General features: G+C 68.7%; 1 protein-coding gene across 1 annotated transcript in view; it reads left to right on the top strand.

Moving 5' to 3' along the window:
• LOC149124897 (uncharacterized) overlaps window positions 1–22,375 on the top strand; it is a 43,377-nt gene that overhangs the window by 14,390 nt on the left and 6,612 nt on the right. Inside the window, exon 2 of the mRNA XM_089301752.1 lies at window positions 22,180–22,296. Within this exon, the coding sequence (XP_089157878.1) occupies window positions 22,180–22,296 (117 nt within the window). The remainder of the gene's footprint in view (window positions 1–22,179; window positions 22,297–22,375) is intronic.

Below are 22,375 nucleotides of genomic sequence, written 5' to 3' on the forward strand. Positions count from 1 at the left end.
CCAGCGAGGCCTGGCTGGACTGAGCCCGTGCCGGACACGGTGCTCCGTTGCCGTCCTGGAGGGCCCAGAGGATTGCTCGAGGTGTGCCCACCAGGCCCCTCCCCTGAGACAGGGGGCTGGGTGCCGTCAGGTTCTTTCTTGGCTGCCCCTGGAACCCGGAGGTGGCCCTTGCCTGGTTCCTGGATCCTTTCACTTCCCCTTCCTCGTCGCCTTGCCGTGTGGAAGGGAAGGGCCGCTCTTAGCCCGCCAGCCCTGGCCAAGGAGGGGAACCCACTCGGAGGGTGGGGTGGCACCAAGGCCTTCCGCGGCCCAATGCACAAGGGGGGACGGCGCGCCCTGCTGCGGGCCCTCGCCCTGGCCCCGGTGCCACCAGTTTCCCTTGGCCGGGATTCTTTGTGGCCTAGGCAGGCAGGCGCCCGTGCTGTCTCCGCACTGACCTAGGCACCCACCCACATGAGGCGTCGGGAGGTGTGGGGCCGGGAGAACATTGCTCTGCCTGGTTTCCTAGGCGGAGGCAGGTGTGTTGTCGGCAGAGACCCTCACTCAGGCCAAGTGCGTGATGTCTCTTCTTCTTCCGCAGACGCCGAGCCCGGCACCCGGGAACCTGTTCCGGACGTGCCGCTCCCAACCATGACTCCCAGCACCGAGGAGGCTGACCACGACCACGACCACGACCACGGTAGGGGCCCGTGTGCCTTGTGTCCTCTGCCCCTGGGAGCCCGCTGGGTTGCCGGGGCTCCTTGAGCGAGAACGGGCTTTCCTATTGCCTCCGGGACCGGGAAGGTGTCGCCATGCGATTCCTTGTCCCGAAACGCTGGCCTGTGCTCTGGAGCTGCGGGGACGTCCTCGGGGCTCTGCCCGGGAAGGATGTGCTCCCTGGGGAGAGAGGGGCCGCGGTGCGAGTCAGGCGCTCCGAGACGGGGCCGTGTGTCCTCCCGGGTGCTCTGGTTGGCTGCACGCTGCCTGGGCCTGTCCGCAGGTTGTCCGTTTCTCTGCGTGGTGGTCTGCTAACCCGTGCGGGAGGGGCGTAGGCTTCCCCGCCCCCCACGTCTGCTCCCGCCATGACCCACCCCGGGGGTCTGGTGCAGCACTCCCAGCCCGCATGCCTGGCATTCCCACGGAGGCTGCGAGTGCAGAAGCCTCATGGGACCCGGCGTGGAGTGCCCCACTGCCCCTGGTGGCCCAGTGTGCGCAGCGGACTTAGGCGCGGGCACGCTGGGCTCCGCGAGGGTGGTGCTCTGTGCCTCTGCCTCTCCTGAGACGTCCTTGCCTTCCTCTTGGTGTTGGCTGGTCTCCGAGCTCCCGGGACAGCGTCCAGGAGGCGTGGCCGCTGCCTGAGGACAAGTCCTCGATGTGCCCTCTGACGCTGGCACGAGCGTGTTCTGGACCCGTGCCGTGCCCCCAGGCAGCTGGGGAGTTGTCTGCCTTGTAGTGCGGCGGGCCACCAGGAGAATCTGACCCAGTGTCCTGGATGGGCCAGTTCCCAGTCGTGCGCTCGTGGCCCAGACCAGACCGGGGCTGGTGTGTGGAGCCAGCCACGCGGGCCCGCCTGTCCTCCGTGCCCTGAGTGGGCGCAGATGAGAGAGGGCGCGGTTGCTCCGTCCGCTTTTCTCCCCTCTCGCCCCCATGCGGGGAGCCGTCCAGCGAGGCCTGGCTGGACTGAGCCCGTGCCGGACACGGTGCTCCGTTGCCGTCCTGGAGGGCCCAGAGGATTGCTCGAGGTGTGCCCACCAGGCCCCTCCCCTGAGACAGGGGGCTGGGTGCCGTCAGGTTCTTTCTTGGCTGCCCCTGGAACCCGGAGGTGGCCCTTGCCTGGTTCCTGGATCCTTTCACTTCCCCTTCCTCGTCGCCTTGCCGTGTGGAAGGGAAGGGCTGCTCTTAGCCCGCCAGCCCTGGCCAAGGAGGGGAACCCACTCGGAGGGTGGGGTGGCACCAAGGCCTTGCGCGGCCCAACGCACAAGGGGGGACGGCGCGCCCTGCTGCGGGCCCTCGCCCTGGCCCCGGTGCCACCAGTTTCCCTTGGCCGGGATTCTTTGTGGCCTAGGCAGGCAGGCGCCCGTGCTGTCTCCGCACTGACCTAGGCACCCACCCACATGAGGCGTCGGGAGGTGTGGGGCCGGGAGAACATTGCTCTGCCTGGTTTCCTAGGCGGAGGCAGGTGTGTTGTCGGCAGAGACCCTCACTCAGGCCAAGTGCGTGATGTCTCTTCTTCTTCCGCAGACGCCGAGCCCGGCACCCGGGAACCTGTTCCGGACGTGCCGCTCCCAACCATGACTCCCAGCACCGAGGAGGCTGACCACGACCACGACCACGACCACGACCACGACCACGACCACGACCCCGAACACGACCACGACCACGACCACGGTAGGGGCCCGTGTGCCTTGTGTCCTCTGCCCCTGGGAGCCCGCTGGGTTGCCGGGGCTCCTTGAGCGAGAACGGGCTTTCCTATTGCCTCCGGGACCGGGAAGGTGTCGCCATGCGATTCCTTGTCCCGAAACGCTGGCCTGTGCTCTGGAGCTGCGGGGACGTCCTCGGGGCTCTGCCCGGGAAGGATGTGCTCCCTGGGGAGAGAGGGGCCGCGGTGCGAGTCAGGCGCTCCGAGACGGGGCCGTGTGTCCTCCCGGGTGCTCTGGTTGGCTGCACGCTGCCTGGGCCTGTCCGCAGGTTGTCCGTTTCTCTGCGTGGTGGTCTGCTAACCCGTGCGGGAGGGGCGTAGGCTTCCCCGCCCTCCACGTCTGCTCCCGCCATGACCCACCCCGGGGGTCTGGTGCAGCACTCCCAGCCCGCATGCCTGGCGTGGCCACGGAGGCTGCGAGTGCAGAAGCCTCATGGGACCCGGCGTGGAGTGCCCCACTGCCCCTGGTGGCCCAGTGTGCGCAGCGGACTTAGGCGCGGGCACGCTGGGCTCCGCGAGGGTGGTGCTCTGTGCCTCTGCCTCTCCTGAGACGTCCTTGCCTTCCTCTTGGCGTTGGCTGGTCTCCGAGCTCCCGGGACAGCGTCCAGGAGGCGTGGCCGCTGCCTGAGGACAAGTCCTCGATGTGCCTGCCCTCTGACGCTGGCACGAGCGTGTTCTGGACCCGTGCCGTGCCCCCAGGCAGCTGGGGAGTTGTCTGCCTTGTAGTGCGGCGGGCCACCAGGAGAATCTGACCCAGTGTCCTGGATGGGCCAGTTCCCAGTCGTGCGCTCGTGGCCCAGACCAGACCCGGGCTGGTGTGTGGAGCCAGCCACGCGGGCCCGTCTGTCCTGCGTGCCCTGAGTGGGCGCAGATGAGAGAGGGCGCGGTTGCTCCGTCCGCTTTTCTCCCCTCTCGCCCCCATGCGGGGAGCCGTCCAGCGAGGCCTGGCTGGACTGAGCCCGTGCCGGACACGGTGCTCCGTTGCCGTCCTGGAGGGCCCAGAGGATTGCTCGAGGTGTGCCCACCAGGCCCCTCCCCTGAGACAGGGGGCTGGGTGCCGTCAGGTTCTTTCTTGGCTGCCCCTGGAACCCGGAGGTGGCCCTTGCCTGGTTCCTGGATCCTTTCACTTCCCCTTCCTCGTCGCCTTGCCGTGTGGAAGGGAAGGGCCGCTCTTAGCCCGCCAGCCCTGGCCAAGGAGGGGAACCCACTCGGAGGGTGGGGTGGCACCAAGGCCTTGCGCGGCCCAACGCACAAGGGGGGACGGCGCGCCCTGCTGCGGGCCCTCGCCCTGGCCCCGGTGCCACCAGTTTCCCTTGGCCGGGATTCTTTGTGGCCTAGGCAGGCAGGCGCCCGTGCTGTCTCCGCACTGACCTAGGCACCCACCCACATGAGGCGTCGGGAGGTGTGGGGCCGGGAGAACATTGCTCTGCCTGGTTTCCTAGGCGGAGGCAGGTGTGTTGTCGGCAGAGACCCTCACTCAGGCCAAGTGCGTGATGTCTCTTCTTCTTCCGCAGACGCCGAGCCCGGCACCCGGGAACCTGTTCCGGACGTGCCGCTCCCAACCATGACTCCCAGCACCGAGGAGGCTGACCACGACCACGACCCCGACCCCGACCACGACCACGACCACGGTAGGGGCCCGTGTGCCTTGTGTCCTCTGCCCCTGGGAGCCCGCTGGGTTGCCGGGGCTCCTTGAGCGAGAACGGGCTTTCCTATTGCCTCCGGGACCGGGAAGGTGTCGCCATGGGATTCCTTGTCCCGAAACGCTGGCCTGTGCTCTGGAGCTGCGGGGACGTCCTCGGGGCTCTGCCCGGGAAGGATGTGCTCCCTGGGGAGAGAGGGGCCGCGGTGCGAGTCAGGCGCTCCGAGACGGGGCCGTGTGTCCTCCCGGGTGCTCTGGTTGGCTGCACGCTGCCTGGGCCTGTCCGCAGGTTGTCCGTTTCTCTGCGTGGTGGTCTGCTAACCCGTGCGGGAGGGGCGTAGGCTTCCCCGCCCCCCACGTCTGCTCCCGCCATGACCCACCCCGGGGGTCTGGTGCAGCACTCCCAGCCCGCATGCCTGGCGTGGCCACGGAGGCTGCGAGTGCAGAAGCCTCATGGGACCCGGCGTGGAGTGCCCCACTGCCCCTGGTGGCCCAGTGTGCGCAGCGGACTTAGGCGCGGGCACGCTGGGCTCCGCGAGGGTGGTGCTCTGTGCCTCTGCCTCTCCTGAGACGTCCTTGCCTTCCTCTTGGCGTTGGCTGGTCTCCGAGCTCCCGGGACAGCGTCCAGGAGGCGTGGCCGCTGCCTGAGGACAAGTCCTCGATGTGCCTGCCCTCTGACGCTGGCACGAGCGTGTTCTGGACCCGTGCCGTGCCCCCAGGCAGCTGGGGAGTTGTCTGCCTTGTAGTGCGGCGGGCCACCAGGAGAATCTGACCCAGTGTCCTGGATGGGCCAGTTCCCAGTCGTGCGCTCGTGGCCCAGACCAGACCGGGGCTGGTGTGTGGAGCCAGCCACGCGGGCCCGCCTGTCCTCCGTGCCCTGAGTGGGCGCAGATGAGAGAGGGCGCGGTTGCTCCGTCCGCTTTTCTCCCCTCTCGCCCCCATGCGGGGAGCCGTCCAGCGAGGCCTGGCTGGACTGAGCCCGTGCCGGACACGGTGCTCCGTTGCCGTCCTGGAGGGCCCAGAGGATTGCTCGAGGTGTGCCCACCAGGCCCCTCCCCTGAGACAGGGGGCTGGGTGCCGTCAGGTTCTTTCTTGGCTGCCCCTGGAACCCGGAGGTGGCCCTTGCCTGGTTCCTGGATCCTTTCACTTCCCCTTCCTCGTCGCCTTGCCGTGTGGAAGGGAAGGGCCGCTCTTAGCCCGCCAGCCCTGGCCAAGGAGGGGAACCCACTCGGAGGGTGGGGTGGCACCAAGGCCTTGCGCGGCCCAACGCACAAGGGGGGGACGGCGCGCCCTGCTGCGGGCCCTCGCCCTGGCCCCGGTGCCACCAGTTTCCCTTGGCCGGGATTCTTTGTGGCCTAGGCAGGCAGGCGCCCGTGCTGTCTCCGCACTGACCTAGGCACCCACCCACATGAGGCGTCGGGAGGTGTGGGGCCGGGAGAACATTGCTCTGCCTGGTTTCCTAGGCGGAGGCAGGTGTGTTGTCGGCAGAGACCCTCACTCAGGCCAAGTGCGTGATGTCTCTTCTTCTTCCGCAGACGCCGAGCCCGGCACCCGGGAACCTGTTCCGGACGTGCCGCTCCCAACCATGACTCCCAGCACCGAGGAGGCTGACCACGACCACGACCACGACCACGGTAGGGGCCCGTGTGCCTTGTGTCCTCTGCCCCTGGGAGCCCGCTGGGTTGCCGGGGCTCCTTGAGCGAGAACGGGCTTTCCTATTGCCTCCGGGACCGGGAAGGTGTCGCCATGCGATTCCTTGTCCCGAAACGCTGGCCTGTGCTCTGGAGCTGCGGGGACGTCCTCGGGGCTCTGCCCGGGAAGGATGTGCTCCCTGGGGAGAGAGGGGCCGCGGTGCGAGTCAGGCGCTCCGAGACGGGGCCGTGTGTCCTCCCGGGTGCTCTGGTTGGCTGCACGCTGCCTGGGCCTGTCCGCAGGTTGTCCGTTTCTCTGCGTGGTGGTCTGCTAACCCGTGCGGGAGGGGCGTAGGCTTCCCCGCCCCCCACGTCTGCTCCCGCCATGACCCACCCCGGGGGTCTGGTGCAGCACTCCCAGCCCGCATGCCTGGCATTCCCACGGAGGCTGCGAGTGCAGAAGCCTCATGGGACCCGGCGTGGAGTGCCCCACTGCCCCTGGTGGCCCAGTGTGCGCAGCGGACTTAGGCGCGGGCACGCTGGGCTCCGCGAGGGTGGTGCTCTGTGCCTCTGCCTCTCCTGAGACGTCCTTGCCTTCCTCTTGGCGTTGGCTGGTCTCCGAGCTCCCGGGACAGCGTCCAGGAGGCGTGGCCGCTGCCTGAGGACAAGTCCTCGATGTGCCTGCCCTCTGACGCTGGCACGAGCGTGTTCTGGACCCGTGCCGTGCCCCCAGGCAGCTGGGGAGTTGTCTGCCTTGTAGTGCGGCGGGCCACCAGGAGAATCTGACCCAGTGTCCTGGATGGGCCAGTTCCCAGTCGTGCGCTCGTGGCCCAGACCAGACCGGGGCTGGTGTGTGGAGCCAGCCACGCGGGCACGTCTGTCCTGCGTGCCCTGAGTGGGCGCAGATGAGAGAGGGCGCGGTTGCTCCGTCCGCTTTTCTCCCCTCTCGCCCCCATGCGGGGAACCGTCCAGCGAGGCCTGGCTGGACTGAGCCCGTGCCGGACACGGTGCTCCGTTGCCGTCCTGGAGGGCCCAGAGGATTGCTCGAGGTGTGCCCACCAGGCCCCTCCCCTGAGACAGGGGGCTGGGTGCCGTCAGGTTCTTTCTTGGCTGCCCCTGGAACCCGGAGGTGGCCCTTGCCTGGTTCCTGGATCCTTTCACTTCCCCTTCCTCGTCGCCTTGCCGTGTGGAAGGGAAGTGCCGCTCTTAGCCCGCCAGCCCTGGCCAAGGAGGGGAACCCACTCGGAGGGTGGGGTGGCACCAAGGCCTTGCGCGGCCCAACGCACAAGGGGGGGACGGCGCGCCCTGCTGCGGGCCCTCGCTCTGGCCCCGGTGCCACCAGTTTCCCTTGGCCGGGATTCTTTGTGGCCTAGGCAGGCAGGCGCCCGTGCTGTCTCCGCACTGACCTAGGCACCCACCCACATGAGGCGTCGGGAGGTGTGGGGCCGGGAGAACATTGCTCTGCCTGGTTTCCTAGGCGGAGGCAGGTGTGTTGTCGGCAGAGACCCTCACTCAGGCCAAGTGCGTGATGTCTCTTCTTCTTCCGCAGACGCCGAGCCCGGCACCCGGGAACCTGTTCCGGACGTGCCGCTCCCAACCATGACTCCCAGCACCGAGGAGGCTGACCACGACCACGACCCCGACCCCGACCACGACCACGACCACGGTAGGGGCCCGTGTGCCTTGTGTCCTCTGCCCCTGGGAGCCCGCTGGGTTGCCGGGGCTCCTTGAGCGAGAACGGGCTTTCCTATTGCCTCCGGGACCGGGAAGGTGTCGCCATGCGATTCCTTGTCCCGAAACGCTGGCCTGTGCTCTGGAGCTGCGGGGACGTCCTCGGGGCTCTGCCCGGGAAGGATGTGCTCCCTGGGGAGAGAGGGGCCGCGGTGCGAGTCAGGCGCTCCGAGACGGGGCCGTGTGTCCTCCCGGGTGCTCTGGTTGGCTGCACGCTGCCTGGGCCTGTCCGCAGGTTGTCCGTTTCTCTGCGTGGTGGTCTGCTAACCCGTGCGGGAGGGGCGTAGGCTTCCCCGCCCCCCACGTCTGCTCCCGCCATGACCCACCCCGGGGGTCTGGTGCAGCACTCCCAGCCCGCATGCCTGGCGTGGCCACGGAGGCTGCGAGTGCAGAAGCCTCATGGGACCCGGCGTGGAGTGCCCCACTGCCCCTGGTGGCCCAGTGTGTGCAGCGGACTTAGGCGCGGGCACGCTGGGCTCCGCGAGGGTGGTGCTCTGTGCCTCTGCCTCTCCTGAGACGTCCTTGCCTTCCTCTTGGCGTTGGCTGGTCTCCGAGCTCCCGGGACAGCGTCCAGGAGGCGTGGCCGCTGCCTGAGGACAAGTCCTCGATGTGCCCTCTGACGCTGGCACGAGCGTGTTCTGGACCCGTGCCGTGCCCCCAGGCAGCTGGGGAGTTGTCTGCCTTGTAGTGCGGCGGGCCACCAGGAGAATCTGACCCAGTGTCCTGGATGGGCCAGTTCCCAGTCGTGCGCTCGTGGCCCAGACCAGACCCGGGCTGGTGTGTGGAGCCAGCCACGCTGGCCCGTCTGTCCTCCGTGCCCTGAGTGGGCGCAGATGAGAGAGGGCGCGGTTGCTCCGTCCGCTTTTCTCCCCTCTCGCCCCCATGCGGGGAGCCGTCCAGCGAGGCCTGGCTGGACTGAGCCCGTGCCGGACACGGTGCTCCGTTGCCGTCCTGGAGGGCCCAGAGGATTGCTCGAGGTGTGCCCACCAGGCCCCTCCCCTGAGACAGGGGGCTGGGTGCCGTCAGGTTCTTTCTTGGCTGCCCCTGGAACCCGGAGGTGGCCCTTGCCTGGTTCCTGGATCCTTTCACTTCCCCTTCCTCGTCGCCTTGCCGTGTGGAAGGGAAGGGCCGCTCTTAGCCCGCCAGCCCTGGCCAAGGAGGGGAACCCACTCGGAGGGTGGGGTGGCACCAAGGCCTTGCGCGGCCCAACGCACAAGGGGGGGACGGCGCGCCCTGCTGCGGGCCCTCGCCCTGGCCCCGGTGCCACCAGTTTCCCTTGGCCGGGATTCTTTGTGGCCTAGGCAGGCAGGCGCCCGTGCTGTCTCCGCACTGACCTAGGCACCCACCCACATGAGGCGTCGGGAGGTGTGGGGCCGGGAGAACATTGCTCTGCCTGGTTTCCTAGGCGGAGGCAGGTGTGTTGTCGGCAGAGACCCTCACTCAGGCCAAGTGCGTGATGTCTCTTCTTCTTCCGCAGACGCCGAGCCCGGCACCCGGGAACCTGTTCCGGATGTGCCGCTCCCAACCATGACTCCCAGCACCGAGGAGGCTGACCACGACCACGACCACGACCACGACCACGACCACGACCACGGTAGGGGCCCGTGTGCCTTGTGTCCTCTGCCCCTGGGAGCCCGCTGGGTTGCCGGGGCTCCTTGAGCGAGAACGGGCTTTCCTATTGCCTCCGGGACCGGGAAGGTGTCGCCATGCGATTCCTTGTCCCGAAACGCTGGCCTGTGCTCTGGAGCTGCGGGGACGTCCTCGGGGCTCTGCCCGGGAAGGATGTGCTCCCTGGGGAGAGAGGGGCCGCGGTGCGAGTCAGGCGCTCCGAGACGGGGCCGTGTGTCCTCCCGGGTGCTCTGGTTGGCTGCACGCTGCCTGGGCCTGTCCGCAGGTTGTCCGTTTCTCTGCGTGGTGGTCTGCTAACCCGTGCGGGAGGGGCGTAGGCTTCCCCGCCCCCCACGTCTGCTCCCGCCATGACCCACCCCGGGGGTCTGGTGCAGCACTCCCAGCCCGCATGCCTGGCGTGGCCACGGAGGCTGCGAGTGCAGAAGCCTCATGGGACCCGGCGTGGAGTGCCCCACTGCCCCTGGTGGCCCAGTGTGTGCAGCGGACTTAGGCGCGGGCACGCTGGGCTCCGCGAGGGTGGTGCTCTGTGCCTCTGCCTCTCCTGAGACGTCCTTGCCTTCCTCTTGGCGTTGGCTGGTCTCCGAGCTCCCGGGACAGCGTCCAGGAGGCGTGGCCGCTGCCTGAGGACAAGTCCTCGATGTGCCCTCTGACGCTGGCACGAGCGTGTTCTGGACCCGTGCCGTGCCCCCAGGCAGCTGGGGAGTTGTCTGCCTTGTAGTGCGGCGGGCCACCAGGAGAATCTGACCCAGTGTCCTGGATGGGCCAGTTCCCAGTCGTGCGCTCGTGGCCCAGACCAGACCCGGGCTGGTGTGTGGAGCCAGCCACGCGGGCCCGTCTGTCCTGCGTGCCCTGAGTGGGCGCAGATGAGAGAGGGCGCGGTTGCTCCGTCCGCTTTTCTCCCCTCTCGCCCCCATGCGGGGAGCCGTCCAGCGAGGCCTGGCTGGACTGAGCCCGTGCCGGACACGGTGCTCCGTTGCCGTCCTGGAGGGCCCAGAGGATTGCTCGAGGTGTGCCCACCAGGCCCCTCCCCTGAGACAGGGGGCTGGGTGCCGTCAGGTTCTTTCTTGGCTGCCCCTGGAACCCGGAGGTGGCCCTTGCCTGGTTCCTGGATCCTTTCACTTCCCCTTCCTCGTCGCCTTGCCGTGTGGAAGGGAAGGGCCGCTCTTAGCCCGCCAGCCCTGGCCAAGGAGGGGAACCCACTCGGAGGGTGGGGTGGCACCAAGGCCTTCCGCGGCCCAATGCACAAGGGGGGACGGCGCGCCCTGCTGCGGGCCCTCGCCCTGGCCCCGGTGCCACCAGTTTCCCTTGGCCGGGATTCTTTGTGGCCTAGGCAGGCAGGCGCCTGTGCTGTCTCCGCACTGACCTAGGCACACACCCACATGAGGCGTCGGGAGGTGTGGGGCCGGGAGAACATTGCTCTGCCTGGTTTCCTAGGCGGAGGCAGGTGTGTTGTCGGCAGAGACCCTCACTCAGGCCAAGTGCGTGATGTCTCTTCTTCTTCCGCAGACGCCGAGCCCGGCACCCGGGAACCTGTTCCGGACGTGCCGCTCCCAACCATGACTCCCAGCACCGAGGAGGCTGACCACGACCACGACCACGACCACGACCCCGACCCCGAGCACGACCCCGACCACGACCACGACCACGGTAGGGGCCCGTGGGCCTTGTGTCCTCTGCCCCTGGGAGCCCGCTGGGTTGCCGGGGCTCCTTGAGCGAGAACGGGCTTTCCTATTGCCTCCGGGACCGGGAAGATGTCGCCATGCGATTCCTTGTCCCGAAACGCTGGCCTGTGCTCTGGAGCTGCGGGGACGTCCTCGGGGCTCTGCCCGGGAAGGATGTGCTCCCTGGGGAGAGAGGGGCCGCGGTGCGAGTCAGGCGCTCCGAGACGGGGCCGTGTGTCCTCCCGGGTGCTCTGGTTGGCTGCACGCTGCCTGGGCCTGTCCTCAGGTTGTCCGTTTCTCTGCGTGGTGGTCTGCTGACCCGTGCGGGAGGGGCGTAGGCTTCCCCGCCCCCCACGTCTGCTCCCGCCATGACCCACCCCGGGGGTCTGGTGCAGCACTCCCAGCCCGCATGCCTGGCGTGGCCACGGAGGCTGCGAGTGCAGAAGCCTCATGGGACCCGGCGTGGAGTGCCCCACTGCCCCTGGTGGCCCAGTGTGCGCAGCGGACTTAGGCGCGGGCACGCTGGGCTCCGCGAGGGTGGTGCTCTGTGCCTCTGCCTCTCCTGAGACGTCCTTGCCTTCCTCTTGGCGTTGGCTGGTCTCCGAGCTCCCGGGACAGCGTCCAGGAGGCGTGGCCGCTGCCTGAGGACAAGTCCTCGATGTGCCTGCCCTCTGACGCTGGCACGAGCGTGTTCTGGACCCGTGCCGTGCCCCCAGGCAGCTGGGGAGTTGTCTGCCTTGTAGTGCGGCGGGCCACCAGGAGAATCTGACCCAGTGTCCTAGATGGGCCAGTTCCCAGTCGTGCGCTCGTGGCCCAGACCAGACCCGGGCTGGTGTGTGGAGCCAGCCACGCGGGCCCGTCTGTCCTGCGTGCCCTGAGTGGGCGCAGATGAGAGAGGGCGCGGTTGCTCCGTCCGCTTTTCTCCCCTCTCGCCCCCATGCGGGGAGCCGTCCAGCGAGGCCTGGCTGGACTGAGCCCGTGCCGGACACGGTGCTCCGTTGCCGTCCTGGAGGGCCCAGAGGATTGCTCGAGGTGTGCCCACCAGGCCCCTCCCCTGAGACAGGGGGCTGGGTGCCGTCAGGTTCTTTCTTGGCTGCCCCTGGAACCCGGAGGTGGCCCTTGCCTGGTTCCTGGATCCTTTCACTTCCCCTTCCTCGTCGCCTTGCCGTGTGGAAGGGAAGGGCCGCTCTTAGCCCGCCAGCCCTGGCCAAGGAGGGGAACCCACTCGGAGGGTGGGGTGGCACCAAGGCCTTCCGCGGCCCAATGCACAAGGGGGGACGGCGCGCCCTGCTGCGGGCCCTCGCCCTGGCCCCGGTGCCACCAGTTTCCCTTGGCCGGGATTCTTTGTGGCCTAGGCAGGCAGGCGCCCGTGCTGTCTCCGCACTGACCTAGGCACCCACCCACATGAGGCGTCGGGAGGTGTGGGGCCGGGAGAACATTGCTCTGCCTGGTTTCCTAGGCGGAGGCAGGTGTGTTGTCGGCAGAGACCCTCACTCAGGCCAAGTGCGTGATGTCTCTTCTTCTTCCGCAGACGCCGAGCCCGGCACCCGGGAACCTGTTCCGGACGTGCCGCTCCCAACCATGACTCCCAGCACCGAGGAGGCTGACCACGACCACGACCACGACCACGACCCCGACCCCGAGCACGACCACGACCACGACCACGACCACGGTAGGGGCCCGTGTGCCTTGTGTCCTCTGCCCCTGGGAGCCCGCTGGGTTGCCGGGGCTCCTTGAGCGAGAACGGGCTTTCCTATTGCCTCCGGGACCGGGAAGGTGTCGCCATGGGATTCCTTGTCCCGAAACGCTGGCCTGTGCTCTGGAGCTGCGGGGACGTCCTCGGGGCTCTGCCCGGGAAGGATGTGCTCCCTGGGGAGAGAGGGGCCGCGGTGCGAGTCAGGCGCTCCGAGACGGGGCCGTGTGTCCTCCCGGGTGCTCTGGTTGGCTGCACGCTGCCTGGGCCTGTCCGCAGGTTGTCCGTTTCTCTGCGTGGTGGTCTGCTAACCCGTGCGGGAGGGGCGTAGGCTTCCCCGCCCCCCACGTCTGCTCCCGCCATGACCCACCCCGGGGGTCTGGTGCAGCACTCCCAGCCCGCATGCCTGGCGTGGCCACGGAGGCTGCGAGTGCAGAAGCCTCATGGGACCCGGCGTGGAGTGCCCCACTGCCCCTGGTGGCCCAGTGTGCGCAGCGGACTTAGGCACGGGCACGCTGGGCTCCGCGATGGTGGTGCTCTGTGCCTCTGCCTCTCCTGAGACGTCCTTGCCTTCCTCTTGGCGTTGGCTGGTCTCCGAGCTCCCGGGACAGCGTCCAGGAGGCGTGGCCGCTGCCTGAGGACAAGTCCTCGATGTGCCCTCTGACGCTGGCACGAGCGTGTTCTGGACCCGTGCCGTGCCCCCAGGCAGCTGGGGAGTTGTCTGCCTTGTAGTGCGGCGGGCCACCAGGAGAATCTGACCCAGTGTCCTGGATGGGCCAGTTCCCAGTCGTGCGCTCGTGGCCCAGACCAGACCCGGGCTGGTGTGTGGAGCCAGCCACGCGGGCCCGTCTGTCCTGCGTGCCCTGAGTGGGCGCAGATGAGAGAGGGCGCGGTTGCTCCGTCCGCTTTTCTCCCCTCTCGCCTCCATGCGGGGAGCCGTCCAGCGAGGCCTGGCTGGACTGAGCCCGTGCCGGACACGGTGCTCCGTTGCCGTCCTGGAGGGCCCAGAGGATTGCTCGAGGTGTGCCCACCAGGCCCCTCCCCTGAGACAGGGGGCTGGGTGCCGTCAGGTTCTTTCTTGGCTGCCCCTGGAACCCGGAGGTGGCCCTTGCCTGGTTCCTGGATCCTTTCACTTCCCCTTCCTCGTCGCCTTGCCGTGTGGAAGGGAAGGGCCGCTCTTAGCCCGCCAGCCCTGGCCAAGGAGGGGAACCCACTCGGAGGGTGGGGTGGCACCAAGGCCTTCCGCGGCCCAATGCACAAGGGGGGACGGCGCGCCCTGCTGCGGGCCCTCGCCCTGGCCCCGGTGCCACCAGTTTCCCTTGGCCGGGATTCTTTGTGGCCTAGGCAGGCAGGCGCCCGTGCTGTCTCCGCACTGACCTAGGCACCCACCCACATGAGGCGTCGGGAGGTGTGGGGCCGGGAGAACATTGCTCTGCCTGGTTTCCTAGGCGGAGGCAGGTGTGTTGTCGGCAGAGACCCTCACTGAGGCCAAGTGCGTGATGTCTCTTCTTCCGCAGACGCCGAGCCCGGCACCCGGGAACCTGTTCCGGACGTGCCGCTCCCAACCATGACTCCCAGCACCGAGGAGGCTGACCACGACCACGACCACGACCACGGTAGGGGCCCGTGTGCCTTGTGTCCTCTGCCCCTGGGAGCCCGCTGGGTTGCCGGGGCTCCTTGAGCGAGAACGGGCTTTCCTATTGCCTCCGGGACCGGGAAGGTGTCGCCATGGGATTCCTTGTCCCGAAACGCTGGCCTGTGCTCTGGAGCTGCGGGGACGTCCTCGGGGCTCTGCCCGGGAAGGATGTGCTCCCTGGGGAGAGAGGGGCCGCGGTGCGAGTCAGGCGCTCCGAGACGGGGCCGTGTGTCCTCCCGGGTGCTCTGGTTGGCTGCACGCTGCCTGGGCCTGTCCGCAGGTTGTCCGTTTCTCTGCGTGGTGGTCTGCTAACCCGTGCGGGAGGGGCGTAGGCTTCCCCGCCCCCCACGTCTGCTCCCGCCATGACCCACCCCGGGGGTCTGGTGCAGCACTCCCAGCCCGCATGCCTGGCGTGGCCACGGAGGCTGCGAGTGCAGAAGCCTCATGGGACCCGGCGTGGAGTGCCCCACTGCCCCTGGTGGCCCAGTGTGCGCAGCGGACTTAGGCGCGGGCACGCTGGGCTCCGCGAGGGTGGTGCTCTGTGCCTCTGCCTCTCCTGAGACGTCCTTGCCTTCCTCTTGGCGTTGGCTGGTCTCCGAGCTCCCGGGACAGCGTCCAGGAGGCGTGGCCGCTGCCTGAGGACAAGTCCTCGATGTGCCCTCTGACGCTGGCACGAGCGTGTTCTGGACCCGTGCCGTGCCCCCAGGCAGCTGGGGAGTTGTCTGCCTTGTAGTGCGGCGGGCCACCAGGAGAATCTGACCCAGTGTCCTGGATGGGCCAGTTCCCAGTCGTGCGCTCGTGGCCCAGACCAGACCGGGGCTGGTGTGTGGAGCCAGCCACGCGGGCCCGCCTGTCCTCCGTGCCCTGAGTGGGCGCAGATGAGAGAGGGCGCGGTTGCTCCATCCGCTTTTCTCCCCTCTCGCCCCCATGCGGGGAGCCGTCCAGCGAGGCCTGGCTGGACTGAGCCCGTGCCGGACACGGTGCTCCGTTGCCGTCCTGGAGGGCCCAGAGGATTGCTCGAGGTGTGCCCACCAGGCCCCTCCCCTGAGACAGGGGGCTGGGTGCCGTCAGGTTCTTTCTTGGCTGCCCCTGGAACCCGGAGGTGGCCCTTGCCTGGTTCCTGGATCCTTTCACTTCCCCTTCCTCGTCGCCTTGCCGTGTGGAAGGGAAGGGCCGCTCTTAGCCCGCCAGCCCTGGCCAAGGAGGGGAACCCACTCGGAGGGTGGGGTGGCACCAAGGCCTTGCGCGGCCCAACGCACAAGGGGGGACGGCGCGCCCTGCTGCGGGCCCTCGCCCTGGCCCCGGTGCCACCAGTTTCCCTTGGCCGGGATTCTTTGTGGCCTAGGCAGGCAGGCGCCCGTGCTGTCTCCGCACTGACCTAGGCACCCACCCACATGAGGCGTCGGGAGGTGTGGGGCCGGGAGAACATTGCTCTGCCTGGTTTCCTAGGCGGAGGCAGGTGTGTTGTCGGCAGAGACCCTCACTCAGGCCAAGTGCGTGATGTCTCTTCTTCTTCCGCAGACGCCGAGCCCGGCACCCGGGAACCTGTTCCGGACGTGCCGCTCCCAACCATGACTCCCAGCACCGAGGAGGCTGACCCCGACCACGACCACGACCACGGTAGGGGCCCGTGTGCCTTGTGTCCTCTGCCCCTGGGAGCCCGCTGGGTTGCCGGGGCTCCTTGAGCGAGAACGGGCTTTCCTATTGCCTCCGGGACCGGGAAGGTGTCGCCATGGGATTCCTTGTCCCGAAACGCTGGCCTGTGCTCTGGAGCTGCGGGGACGTCCTCGGGGCTCTGCCCGGGAAGGATGTGCTCCCTGGGGAGAGAGGGGCCGCGGTGCGAGTCAGGCGCTCCGAGACGGGGCCGTGTGTCCTCCCGGGTGCTCTGGTTGGCTGCACGCTGCCTGGGCCTGTCCGCAGGTTGTCCGTTTCTCTGCGTGGTGGTCTGCTAACCCGTGCGGGAGGGGCGTAGGCTTCCCCGCCCCCCACGTCTGCTCCCGCCATGACCCACCCCGGGGGTCTGGTGCAGCACTCCCAGCCCGCATGCCTGGCGTGGCCACGGAGGCTGCGAGTGCAGAAGCCTCATGGGACCCGGCGTGGAGTGCCCCACTGCCCCTGGTGGCCCAGTGTGCGCAGCGGACTTAGGCGCGGGCACGCTGGGCTCCGCGAGGGTGGTGCTCTGTGCCTCTGCCTCTCCTGAGACGTCCTTGCCTTCCTCTTGGCGTTGGCTGGTCTCCGAGCTCCCGGGACAGCGTCCAGGAGGCGTGGCCGCTGCCTGAGGACAAGTCCTCGATGTGCCCTCTGACGCTGGCACGAGCGTGTTCTGGACCCGTGCCGTGCCCCCAGGCAGCTGGGGAGTTGTCTGCCTTGTAGTGCGGCGGGCCACCAGGAGAATCTGACCCAGTGTCCTGGATGGGCCAGTTCCCAGTCGTGCGCTCGTGGCCCAGACCAGACCGGGGCTGGTGTGTGGAGCCAGCCACGCGGGCCCGCCTGTCCTCCGTGCCCTGAGTGGGCGCAGATGAGAGAGGGCGCGGTTGCTCCATCCGCTTTTCTCCCCTCTCGCCCCCATGCGGGGAGCCGTCCAGCGAGGCCTGGCTGGACTGAGCCCGTGCCGGACACGGTGCTCCGTTGCCGTCCTGGAGGGCCCAGAGGATTGCTCGAGGTGTGCCCACCAGGCCCCTCCCCTGAGACAGGGGGCTGGGTGCCGTCAGGTTCTTTCTTGGCTGCCCCTGGAACCCGGAGGTGGCCCTTGCCTGGTTCCTGGATCCTTTCACTTCCCCTTCCTCGTCGCCTTGCCGTGTGGAAGGGAAGGGCCGCTCTTAGCCCGCCAGCCCTGGCCAAGGAGGGGAACCCACTCGGAGGGTGGGGTGGCACCAAGGCCTTGCGCGGCCCAACGCACAAGGGGGGACGGCGCGCCCTGCTGCGGGCCCTCGCCCTGGCCCCGGTGCCACCAGTTTCCCTTGGCCGGGATTCTTTGTGGCCTAGGCAGGCAGGCGCCCGTGCTGTCTCCGCACTGACCTAGGCACCCACCCACATGAGGCGTCGGGAGGTGTGGGGCCGGGAGAACATTGCTCTGCCTGGTTTCCTAGGCGGAGGCAGGTGTGTTGTCGGCAGAGACCCTCACTCAGGCCAAGTGCGTGATGTCTCTTCTTCTTCCGCAGACGCCGAGCCCGGCACCCGGGAACCTGTTCCGGACGTGCCGCTCCCAACCATGACTCCCAGCACCGAGGAGGCTGACCACGACCACGACCCCGACCCCGACCACGACCACGACCACGGTAGGGGCCCGTGTGCCTTGTGTCCTCTGCCCCTGGGAGCCCGCTGGGTTGCCGGGGCTCCTTGAGCGAGAACGGGCTTTCCTATTGCCTCCGGGACCGGGAAGGTGTCGCCATGCGATTCCTTGTCCCGAAACGCTGGCCTGTGCTCTGGAGCTGCGGGGACGTCCTCGGGGCTCTGCCCGGGAAGGATGTGCTCCCTGGGGAGAGAGGGGCCGCGGTGCGAGTCAGGCGCTCCGAGACGGGGCCGTGTGTCCTCCCGGGTGCTCTGGTTGGCTGCACGCTGCCTGGGCCTGTCCGCAGGTTGTCCGTTTCTCTGCGTGGTGGTCTGCTAACCCGTGCGGGAGGGGCGTAGGCTTCCCCGCCCCCCACGTCTGCTCCCGCCATGACCCACCCCGGGGGTCTGGTGCAGCACTCCCAGCCCGCATGCCTGGCGTGGCCACGGAGGCTGCGAGTGCAGAAGCCTCATGGGACCCGGCGTGGAGTGCCCCACTGCCCCTGGTGGCCCAGTGTGTGCAGCGGACTTAGGCGCGGGCACGCTGGGCTCCGCGAGGGTGGTGCTCTGTGCCTCTGCCTCTCCTGAGACGTCCTTGCCTTCCTCTTGGCGTTGGCTGGTCTCCGAGCTCCCGGGACAGCGTCCAGGAGGCGTGGCCGCTGCCTGAGGACAAGTCCTCGATGTGCCCTCTGACGCTGGCACGAGCGTGTTCTGGACCCGTGCCGTGCCCCCAGGCAGCTGGGGAGTTGTCTGCCTTGTAGTGCGGCGGGCCACCAGGAGAATCTGACCCAGTGTCCTGGATGGGCCAGTTCCCAGTCGTGCGCTCGTGGCCCAGACCAGACCCGGGCTGGTGTGTGGAGCCAGCCACGCTGGCCCGTCTGTCCTCCGTGCCCTGAGTGGGCGCAGATGAGAGAGGGCGCGGTTGCTCCGTCCGCTTTTCTCCCCTCTCGCCCCCATGCGGGGAGCCGTCCAGCGAGGCCTGGCTGGACTGAGCCCGTGCCGGACACGGTGCTCCGTTGCCGTCCTGGAGGGCCCAGAGGATTGCTCGAGGTGTGCCCACCAGGCCCCTCCCCTGAGACAGGGGGCTGGGTGCCGTCAGGTTCTTTCTTGGCTGCCCCTGGAACCCGGAGGTGGCCCTTGCCTGGTTCCTGGATCCTTTCACTTCCCCTTCCTCGTCGCCTTGCCGTGTGGAAGGGAAGTGCCGCTCTTAGCCCGCCAGCCCTGGCCAAGGAGGGGAACCCACTCAGAGGGTGGGGTGGCACCAAGGCCTTGCGCGGCCCAACGCACAAGGGGGGGACGGCGCGCCCTGCTGCGGGCCCTCGCCCTGGCCCCGGTGCCACCAGTTTCCCTTGGCCGGGATTCTTTGTGGCCTAGGCAGGCAGGCGCCCGTGCTGTCTCCGCACTGACCTAGGCACCCACCCACATGAGGCGTCGGGAGGTGTGGGGCCGGGAGAACATTGCTCTGCCTGGTTTCCTAGGCGGAGGCAGGTGTGTTGTCGGCAGAGACCCTCACTCAGGCCAAGTGCGTGATGTCTCTTCTTCTTCCGCAGACGCCGAGCCCGGCACCCGGGAACCTGTTCCGGACGTGCCGCTCCCAACCATGACTCCCAGCACCGAGGAGGCTGACCACGACCACGACCACGACCACGACCACGACCACGACCACGGTAGGGGCCCGTGTGCCTTGTGTCCTCTGCCCCTGGGAGCCCGCTGGGTTGCCGGGGCTCCTTGAGCGAGAACGGGCTTTCCTATTGCCTCCGGGACCGGGAAGGTGTCGCCATGGGATTCCTTGTCCCGAAACGCTGGCCTGTGCTCTGGAGCTGCGGGGACGTCCTCGGGGCTCTGCCCGGGAAGGATGTGCTCCCTGGGGAGAGAGGGGCCGCGGTGCGAGTCAGGCGCTCCGAGACGGGGCCGTGTGTCCTCCCGGGTGCTCTGGTTGGCTGCACGCTGCCTGGGCCTGTCCGCAGGTTGTCCGTTTCTCTGCGTGGTGGTCTGCTAACCCGTGCGGGAGGGGCGTAGGCTTCCCCGCCCCCCACGTCTGCTCCCGCCATGACCCACCCCGGGGGTCTGGTGCAGCACTCCCAGCCCGCATGCCTGGCGTGGCCACGGAGGCTGCGAGTGCAGAAGCCTCATGGGACCCGGCGTGGAGTGCCCCACTGCCCCTGGTGGCCCAGTGTGTGCAGCGGACTTAGGCGCGGGCACGCTGGGCTCCGCGAGGGTGGTGCTCTGTGCCTCTGCCTCTCCTGAGACGTCCTTGCCTTCCTCTTGGCGTTGGCTGGTCTCCGAGCTCCCGGGACAGCGTCCAGGAGGCGTGGCCGCTGCCTGAGGACAAGTCCTCGATGTGCCCTCTGACGCTGGCACGAGCGTGTTCTGGACCCGTGCCGTGCCCCCAGGCAGCTGGGGAGTTGTCTGCCTTGTAGTGCGGCGGGCCACCAGGAGAATCTGACCCAGTGTCCTGGATGGGCCAGTTCCCAGTCGTGCGCTCGTGGCCCAGACCAGACCCGGGCTGGTGTGTGGAGCCAGCCACGCGGGCCCGTCTGTCCTGCGTGCCCTGAGTGGGCGCAGATGAGAGAGGGCGCGGTTGCTCCGTCCGCTTTTCTCCCCTCTCGCCCCCATGCGGGGAGCCGTCCAGCGAGGCCTGGCTGGACTGAGCCCGTGCCGGACACGGTGCTCCGTTGCCGTCCTGGAGGGCCCAGAGGATTGCTCGAGGTGTGCCCACCAGGCCCCTCCCCTGAGACAGGGGGCTGGGTGCCGTCAGGTTCTTTCTTGGCTGCCCCTGGAACCCGGAGGTGGCCCTTGCCTGGTTCCTGGATCCTTTCACTTCCCCTTCCTCGTCGCCTTGCCGTGTGGAAGGGAAGGGCCGCTCTTAGCCCGCCAGCCCTGGCCAAGGAGGGGAACCCACTCGGAGGGTGGGGTGGCACCAAGGCCTTCCGCGGCCCAATGCACAAGGGGGGACGGCGCGCCCTGCTGCGGGCCCTCGCCCTGGCCCCGGTGCCACCAGTTTCCCTTGGCCGGGATTCTTTGTGGCCTAGGCAGGCAGGCGCCCGTGCTGTCTCCGCACTGACCTAGGCACCCACCCACATGAGGCGTCGGGAGGTGTGGGGCCGGGAGAACATTGCTCTGCCTGGTTTCCTAGGCGGAGGCAGGTGTGTTGTCGGCAGAGACCCTCACTCAGGCCAATTGCGTGATGTCTCTTCTTCTTCCGCAGACGCCGAGCCCGGCACCCGGGAACCTGTTCCGGACGTGCCGCTCCCAACCATGACTCCCAGCACCGAGGAGGCTGACCCCGACCACGACCACGACCACGACCCCGAGCACGACCCCGACCACGACCACGACCACGGTAGGGGCCCGTGGGCCTTGTGTCCTCTGCCCCTGGGAGCCCGCTGGGTTGCCGGGGCTCCTTGAGCGAGAACGGGCTTTCCTATTGCCTCCGGGACCGGGAAGGTGTCGCCATGCGATTCCTTGTCCCGAAACGCTGGCCTGTGCTCTGGAGCTGCGGGGACGTCCTCGGGGCTCTGCCCGGGAAGGATGTGCTCCCTGGGGAGAGAGGGGCCGCGGTGCGAGTCAGGCGCTCCGAGACGGGGCCGTGTGTCCTCCCGGGTGCTCTGGTTGGCTGCACGCTGCCTGGGCCTGTCCTCAGGTTGTCCGTTTCTCTGCGTGGTGGTCTGCTGACCCGTGCGGGAGGGGCGTAGGCTTCCCCGCCCCCCACGTCTGCTCCCGCCATGACCCACCCCGGGGGTCTGGTGCAGCACTCCCAGCCCGCATGCCTGGCGTGGCCACGGAGGCTGCGAGTGCAGAAGCCTCATGGGACCCGGCGTGGAGTGCCCCACTGCCCCTGGTGGCCCAGTGTGCGCAGCGGACTTAGGCGCGGGCACGCTGGGCTCCGCGAGGGTGGTGCTCTGTGCCTCTGCCTCTCCTGAGACGTCCTTGCCTTCCTCTTGGCGTTGGCTGGTCTCCGAGCTCCCGGGACAGCGTCCAGGAGGCGTGGCCGCTGCCTGAGGACAAGTCCTCGATGTGCCTGCCCTCTGACGCTGGCACGAGCGTGTTCTGGACCCGTGCCGTGCCCCCAGGCAGCTGGGGAGTTGTCTGCCTTGTAGTGCGGCGGGCCACCAGGAGAATCTGACCCAGTGTCCTGGATGGGCCAGTTCCCAGTCGTGCGCTCGTGGCCCAGACCAGACCCGGGCTGGTGTGTGGAGCCAGCCACGCGGGCCCGTCTGTCCTGCGTGCCCTGAGTGGGCGCAGATGAGAGAGGGCGCGGTTGCTCCGTCCGCTTTTCTCCCCTCTCGCCCCCATGCGGGGAGCCGTCCAGCGAGGCCTGGCTGGACTGAGCCCGTGCCGGACACGGTGCTCCGTTGCCGTCCTGGAGGGCCCAGAGGATTGCTCGAGGTGTGCCCACCAGGCCCCTCCCCTGAGACAGGGGGCTGGGTGCCGTCAGGTTCTTTCTTGGCTGCCCCTGGAACCCGGAGGTGGCCCTTGCCTGGTTCCTGGATCCTTTCACTTCCCCTTCCTCGTCGCCTTGCCGTGTGGAAGGGAAGGGCCGCTCTTAGCCCGCCAGCCCTGGCCAAGGAGGGGAACCCACTCGGAGGGTGGGGTGGCACCAAGGCCTTGCGCGGCCCAACGCACAAGGGGGGACGGCGCGCCCTGCTGCGGGCCCTCGCCCTGGCCCCGGTGCCACCAGTTTCCCTTGGCCGGGATTCTTTGTGGCCTAGGCAGGCAGGCGCCCGTGCTGTCTCCGCACTGACCTAGGCACCCACCCACATGAGGCGTCGGGAGGTGTGGGGCCGGGAGAACATTGCTCTGCCTGGTTTCCTAGGCGGAGGCAGGTGTGTTGTCGGCAGAGACCCTCACTCAGGCCAAGTGCGTGATGTCTCTTCTTCTTCCGCAGACGCCGAGCCCGGCACCCGGGAACTTGTTCCGGACGTGCCGCTCCCAACCATGACTCCCAGCACCGAGGAGGCTGACCACGACCACGACCATGACCCCGACCACGACCACGACCACGGTAGGGGCCCGTGGGCCTTGTGTCCTCTGCCCCTGGGAGCCCGCTGGGTTGCCGGGGCTCCTTGAGCGAGAACGGGCTT

The sequence above is a fragment of the Oryctolagus cuniculus genome, chromosome 8, assembly GCF_051225735.1.
Source record: "Oryctolagus cuniculus isolate XC-2025 breed Fujian yellow rabbit chromosome 8, ASM5122573v1, whole genome shotgun sequence".
Lineage (NCBI taxonomy): Eukaryota > Metazoa > Chordata > Mammalia > Lagomorpha > Leporidae > Oryctolagus > Oryctolagus cuniculus.